Genomic DNA, 6,615 nt, shown 5'->3' with positions numbered 1-6,615 from the left:
AAAAATTTCCAACCAACAAAGACATAACCTGCAATGCGCCGCACACATGCTCCTGCCGTGTATAATTGCCGCGATCATGTATGCAGAGAATGATGTTGCAATATCTAATGGCCTGATCTTTTATTTGATATGAACGGGAAGTAATGTATGCATTGTTCTATTCCGTCGTATCGGACGTGATCTATCGGCACCGGCTGGAGGGTCCGTGTTGAGTGCTCCGGGTGCAGCCATTATTGCATGCAAAGTGAGCGTCCAACTCCAAGCTTTGGTCCGGGTTCGATTCTCTCGGGATTGGCATCTGGGATTTAATGGCGGGCCACATGCCATGCAATACACCATTCGGTGGACTAATCGGTTGCTACGGTGTCGGACACCATCGATAATAAAAAAAAAAAAAACTCCAAGCTTTGGAAATTCCGTTGCTTCTCGTTCTTCCACACAAAACAGTGTAGACTGCCAACACCAAGTCTTCCAAATCGCAAACGTCTCGTTCTCTCTCCCTCTCTCTCTTTCTCTCTCCTGTCTCTCTCTAGAGGGCGGAAATGGGGAGCTTCGCCCTCCACAGCCTCTCCGCCGCAGCGCCCTCGTCAGTCTCCACCCGTCCATCCCTCTTCCGCCGCCCCCGTCCCGCCTCGATATCTCCGCCATCCATCCCCTACCTCACTCCCCCTCCCCCACTCCCCGCCATCCGACCCCCCCCCGCCACCCCGCAGCCGTCTCCCGCCGGTCTTCTCTCCCTTCACCACCCTCTCTCCTTTAACAACTCCCGCAGGCCCAATTTCATTTCCCGCACCTCCTCCTCGTCGCCCCAGCCCGAGACGACCCCGCCTCCTCCGCCGGCGAAGCCCATCCTCGAAGGGGCAAAGCCGCTGCCTTTCGCAATCTCCATCGCCATAGGCCTCATTGTCCGGTTCCTGATCCCTAAGCCGGTCGAAGTGAGTCCTCAAGCGTGGCAGTTGCTTGCAATCTTCCTCTCGACGATCGCCGGGCTCGTGCTGAGCCCGTTGCCAGTGGGTGCCTGGGCCTTCCTCGGGCTGACCGCCTCCATCGTCACAAAAACGCTCGCCTTCTCCACTGCCTTCAGCGCTTTTACCAATGAGGTGATGCAAATTACCGCTTTTAATGGGAAATGTGTTCTTTTGAACTTTGTTATGAACTGTTTTCAGTCAGCTCATGTTTCTTCACTGAGCGGTTCTTCTTTGATGATCCAAAATTGAGTCTTGGGGTTGATAATTGAGTGAAGGTGACAGTGCTATATTGGAATTTGAGCTTTTTAGATGTGCCCACATTGGGTAGTTTCTGTCGATTTAAAAATTTCGACTATCTGAAATCGAGAAAATGATGGACTTGGTCGTAATTGTTGATGATCGAAAAATCTAAGTCTTTGGATTGATTATCCATTGGAAATGATATTCAGTGGAAATGGACTTGATCGTAATTGGTGATGATAAAAAATCAAGTCTTTGGATTGATGATTATCCATTGGAAATGATTCAGTGGGTTCCCTTCAAATTGTTGCTGATTAAAAGTTGAGTGCACAATTAATAATCGAGTGAATTTTGATGCTCCATAGGTAACAGTTTAGCTATTGATGATCAGAGTCTTTGGAATCGCGAAAATGACTCAACTTGGTTATTTCTAAGATTTTCTTTAACCGTTTTTGCTTGCTGATGACTGAATTTTGAGTTGTTTGATCTCGTGTCGCATCAGGTGATATGGTTGATCGTGATCTCATTCTTCTTTGCTCGGGGATTCGTGAAGACGGGACTAGGGGATAGGATTGCCACATATTTTGTAAAATGGTTGGGAAAGAGTACATTGGGATTGTCTTATGGATTGACCCTGAGTGAAGCACTTATAGCTCCTGCAATGCCAAGCACTACTGCTAGAGCTGGTGGTGTATTTTTGCCCATCATCAAGTCATTGTCCCTCTCTGCCGGGAGTAGACCAGGAGATTCTTCCTCGAGAAAGCTTGGTTCGTATCTCATTCAATCTCAGTTTCAGGTTAGTCACATGTGTAATGTGTTCATGTGGCCTTCCTGCACTATTGTAAATATGCATCACAGAAAAATCGAGCCCATTTGATCCTGAAGAAGTGGAGAAGATTTTTGCCTCTCTGTCCTTCTAGAAGAGCAATAAAATTAGAGGGTAAAACTGAAACAAGTTAGCTTGCAAACTGCTGTTTTTATATCTTTTTTACTCTTTTCTCGAGAGAAAGAAACATGGAAAGTTTTCCCGTTTATTCAGGAGAATCAAGACCACATTGTGAATTCTCTACATTTCCTCTGCCTGCATTTAATCTAGCATTTTCCCCCATGTTGTGATGCTTCATGACTTATGAATTGTTTCTGCGTGGTTTATGATAGTCTGCTGGTAACTCTAGCGCTCTTTTCCTGACTGCTGCGGCCCAAAATTTACTTTGCCTTAAATTGGCCGAGGAACTTGGGATAATCATATCAAGCCCGTGGGTATCTTGGTTTAAGGCCGCTAGCTTGCCAGCCTGTATTTCTCTTCTGGCCACCCCATTCATACTATACAAGCTTTATCCACCTGAAACCAAAGACACTCCTGAAGCCCCTGCTATGGCAGCGAAGAAGCTTCAGAACATGGGCCCTGTCACAAAAAATGAATGGATCATGGTTGGGACAATGCTGCTTGCGGTTTCCCTGTGGGTCTGCGGGTGAGTCAAAACTTCCCAAGTCCATTTATTCTTGTTTAATAATATCAAGCATTTATATATAATTATGGACATGAGCTGTTTTTATTATTTCATATAAAAAGTATGTATATTTATATGAGCTAGATGGAAAACCATTTATTGTCATATGTACACAAAGAAGTAGAAAGTCCATATAAACAGATATAAGACTTGTAGTTAAGCTTCTTATAAACAGGTCTGTACATCGTTCATGTCTGTCATTGTGATTTTTGGGAACATAATTGCTTAACATTGTCTGGAAGCAGACGCTATGATTTTTGGTAATATAATTTTTATTTATCTGTCTTGAGCAATTCTGTTTTGTGTTATTTGGATATTCTCTGCTTATTTCACACGAGCCCAAATCATACATGACAGGGAGTCTTAATAGTATGCTTGATCTATATGGCTGGTGCTTCTTCATTTAGGTTTAAATCGTTTAGAAAATTCGTCAGTTGACACCTTTTACTGCCTTTTTTGCTGGATTTATGGATTTGCATGGACTATATGCAGGGAGGCTCTGGGCATACCGAGTGTCGTGGCCGCGATGATCGGCTTGTCGATTCTTCTACTATTGGGCGTACTTGATTGGGAGGACTGCTTGAGTGAGAAATCGGCGTGGGACACGCTAACCTGGTTCGCTGTCCTTGTGGGCATGGCAGGCCAGTTGACCAACCTTGGTATCGTGACGTGGATGTCAGACTGTGTGGCCAAGTCCCTCCAATCCTTTTCCCTCAGCTGGCCAGCTGCTTTTGTTGTTCTTCAGGCATCATATTTCTTGATCCACTACATGTTTGCGAGCCAAACGGGTCATGTGGGCGCTCTGTACTCTGCATTTCTCGCCATGCACTTGGCGGCTGGTGTGCCCGGAATACTTGCAGCCCTAGCATTAGCTTATAACACAAACCTCTTCGGTGCTCTGACACATTATAGCAGTGGACAAGCTGCCGTCTACTACGGAGGTGGGTCCCCCTGAATCCTCATTATGCTTTGACATTTCTTGTAAAGCTTGGTCTCGTCGTATCTGTAATCCAATTTTTTGGCTGTCCTCTATCATAGAAACTATGACTTACTGAAAAGATCTTCAGAACCTCCCGCTTGCTGCTCAGGACTTGTAATTTCTTGACTGATTCTCTGCATTTTCCATGTTTTTCCTTTCGTGTTGTTTGCAGCTGGTTATGTTGATCTTCCCGATGTATTTAAGGTAGGATTCGTGATGGCCGTTATCAATGCGGCCATCTGGGGAGTCGTGGGAACCTTCTGGTGGAAGTTCTTGGGACTCTATTGATTTTAGTTTCCCAGTTCAGATTCACGTAAGTCCACTTCTCCATTGATTGGTATGGTTCCACTTCTTCTTATGACTTGTGCAATCCTAATATGCTGCTTCGGACCCTCGATGTGACTCTGACTCTGCAGAATTTTCGATCATTCCCTGCGGATTCAATGGTCTATGCCCGGTGATTTTTTCCTCTCCGAGCAGCTGAAGATCAGCTCCGTGGGTGGATAATTCCATTTTATTGCAGCCATGGCCGAGTCCTTTCAGATGAAGCAATGAACTCCATTATTCAGTTTTCTGACTGAAACTTGTAGAGAAGTCAAATAATTTGGCATTAAACTGAATGATCGTAATGCTGATGATCAAATGTTGCAATAATTTTTTTGTTAATCTTTATTCAGAGAAAAAAGCTTAATTTTTCTCTTTCCTTGCGTGGTGTGCACGTCTCGCGTAAAAGTTCGTTTTATATTTGACTAGCGAATTTAAAAATTAATCAATTGTTAATTAATATCATAGGTATAATTAGTATCTCATAATGTTTATGGAAATTTTCAAAATTAAAGAAAAGTTAATCTCATGTAGCAGCTTTTTTAACAAAGTAATTTTAAGAGATTAAACATAGAAATTCATTTATCATTTTACACTAATGTGAAACTAGATAAATATTCGTGTGTTGCACGTGAATTGACAAATAAAATTCTCAAGTATTTTGGTGAAGAAAAATGTCATAAATTCAGGGTTTTTAGAGAATGAGGCTCATTTAAATTTTTTATTAACTTTGTGTATTTGATATACTTGTTAAACTTTATTTTTTATCTTATTTAATTTCCTATATATTTTCATTAAAGAAAAACTTTGTATATAGAAAGTTCAATATCGATTAGGAAATTAACTAGACTAATATTTGTTTAAATTTTGTTTTGTTACCAGTTTATGAGAATTATTTATCAAACAAATTTTCTTAAGATAGACTGCTGATATATTTAAGATATTGTGTAAAAAATATGTCGTGTGTAATAATAGTAAAAAGCCCTTTTTAATAGGAAACAATATATTAAAAATTCTTTAAAATTTTAAAAATATAAAATACTAATATATTGGAATGAGAGTGCTTTTAAACAGCCTTTCTTTTAAAAAGGAACTCTTTTTTAAATCATTTACCGAAAAAAGTCCCTCTTTCTCTCATTTATTCTCTTCTTTCGCGCAATAACAAATTAAAGACATTCATGAAAACTTTTAAAAAACTTATATAAGTAATAAATTAAAATCTAAAAATTTCGTAAGAATAAATCAACACCAATAAAAATTTAATGGAAAATTAAAGATTAAACTTTAAAGATTATTCTAAAAATTTATAAAACAAATAAATTAGCATATTAAAATCTAGAAAAATTAATAAATTTTTTAGAGGAAAGTAAAAAATACAGACTCAATAAATAAATAATAACATAAAATTCATAAAATGTAAAAAAAAAACTAAAGAAGAATTCAGGAAATCTAAAGTGCAGCTTGAAAAATAAAATTAAAAGCAGAAACCAAAAGAAAAAAGAAATTAAAATATTAGAAAAAAAGTTGAATTTTTGTTTGGGGAAATGAATTAAAATTCTAGGATTTCATCTCATTGACAAAAAAATAAATTTTTTGGGTGAAAAAGAATTGAATTTTTCAGTTTCTAGAATATGACCACAAGCTTGTCTAACATAAGAAGATACATATTATCATTTAAGGAATTGATTTGTTATTTCATGGGGTTTTGCGGGCAAAAGCAAAGCGAGTGAGGTAGAGGAAAGATGTCATGTTAGTGGACACATAAAATGAAGAAAGATATTGGCCTTGATTTATCCAAACTTTCATTTATTTTTTAATTTTATTTCATTTGTCAAAATTTTCATTTATTTTTAACCTATCAATTTTTAACTTTTAAAAAATTTTCATTGTTTTAATTTATTTCAAATCTTATAACCATTTTTCAGGTAGTGTTTCAAAGTTCTCTAATATTTTTATTTTTGATCTTTTGGTTTCCGCCTTTTATTTTATTTTCAAGTTGCACTTTACCTTTTTTGAATTCTTATTTAGTTTATATTTGCATTTTACAGATTTCATGTTTTATTTATCCATTTACTCTATTTTTTACTTTTCTTTGAATTATTAATTTATTTTCATTTTTAAAAAAATTTAGTATTTTACTTCTGTGAAGTTTTTTTATAAAATTTTATGAATAATCTTTAATCTTTGATTTTTTAACTTTTCCTAAAACTTTTTATTAGTCTTGTTTTATTTTTTAAAGAATTTTTAGTTTTTAATTTGTTATTTTATGAGTTTTTGATTTTTTAAATAAAACCCGTGCATAACGCAGGCATATATCTACTATATATATATTTTTATTATTGTCAAGGTAATACTATATTTTGTAAGTTTTTTCAATAAGTTACTAAAGTTGCATATATATATATATATATATTCAGTCGATCGATGTTTCATAAACACGATCAAGTTATCCGTAAGTTGCAAGTGAAGTTAATCGGGACGATTCGTAATTACAATATATATTTGGGGCATATTTGCAATTTCCTTAAACTCCGTCTGTCGGTCTCATTTTCTTTGCTATTAAGCCCCTCAATTTATCTAATTTCCGTAATCT

General features: G+C 37.4%; 1 protein-coding gene across 1 annotated transcript; it reads left to right on the top strand.

Annotated features, from left to right (window-relative positions):
• Positions 1-457: 457 nt before the first annotated feature.
• LOC116205360 (dicarboxylate transporter 2.1, chloroplastic) lies at positions 458-4,374 on the top strand. The gene is made up of 6 exons (XM_031537941.1): positions 458-1,100; positions 1,711-2,004; positions 2,367-2,680; positions 3,212-3,660; positions 3,871-4,011; positions 4,115-4,374. The coding sequence occupies exons 1-5, from the start codon at positions 543-545 to the stop codon at positions 3,984-3,986; spliced, it is 1,731 nt and encodes a 576-aa protein (XP_031393801.1). The 5' UTR covers positions 458-542; the 3' UTR covers positions 3,987-4,011; positions 4,115-4,374.
• The last annotated feature ends 2,241 nt before the right edge of the window (positions 4,375-6,615 follow it).

The sequence above is a fragment of the Punica granatum genome, chromosome 4 (assembly GCF_007655135.1).
Source record: "Punica granatum isolate Tunisia-2019 chromosome 4, ASM765513v2, whole genome shotgun sequence".
Lineage (NCBI taxonomy): Eukaryota > Viridiplantae > Streptophyta > Magnoliopsida > Myrtales > Lythraceae > Punica > Punica granatum.
This window is presented reverse-complemented; position numbering and strand designations above follow the sequence as displayed.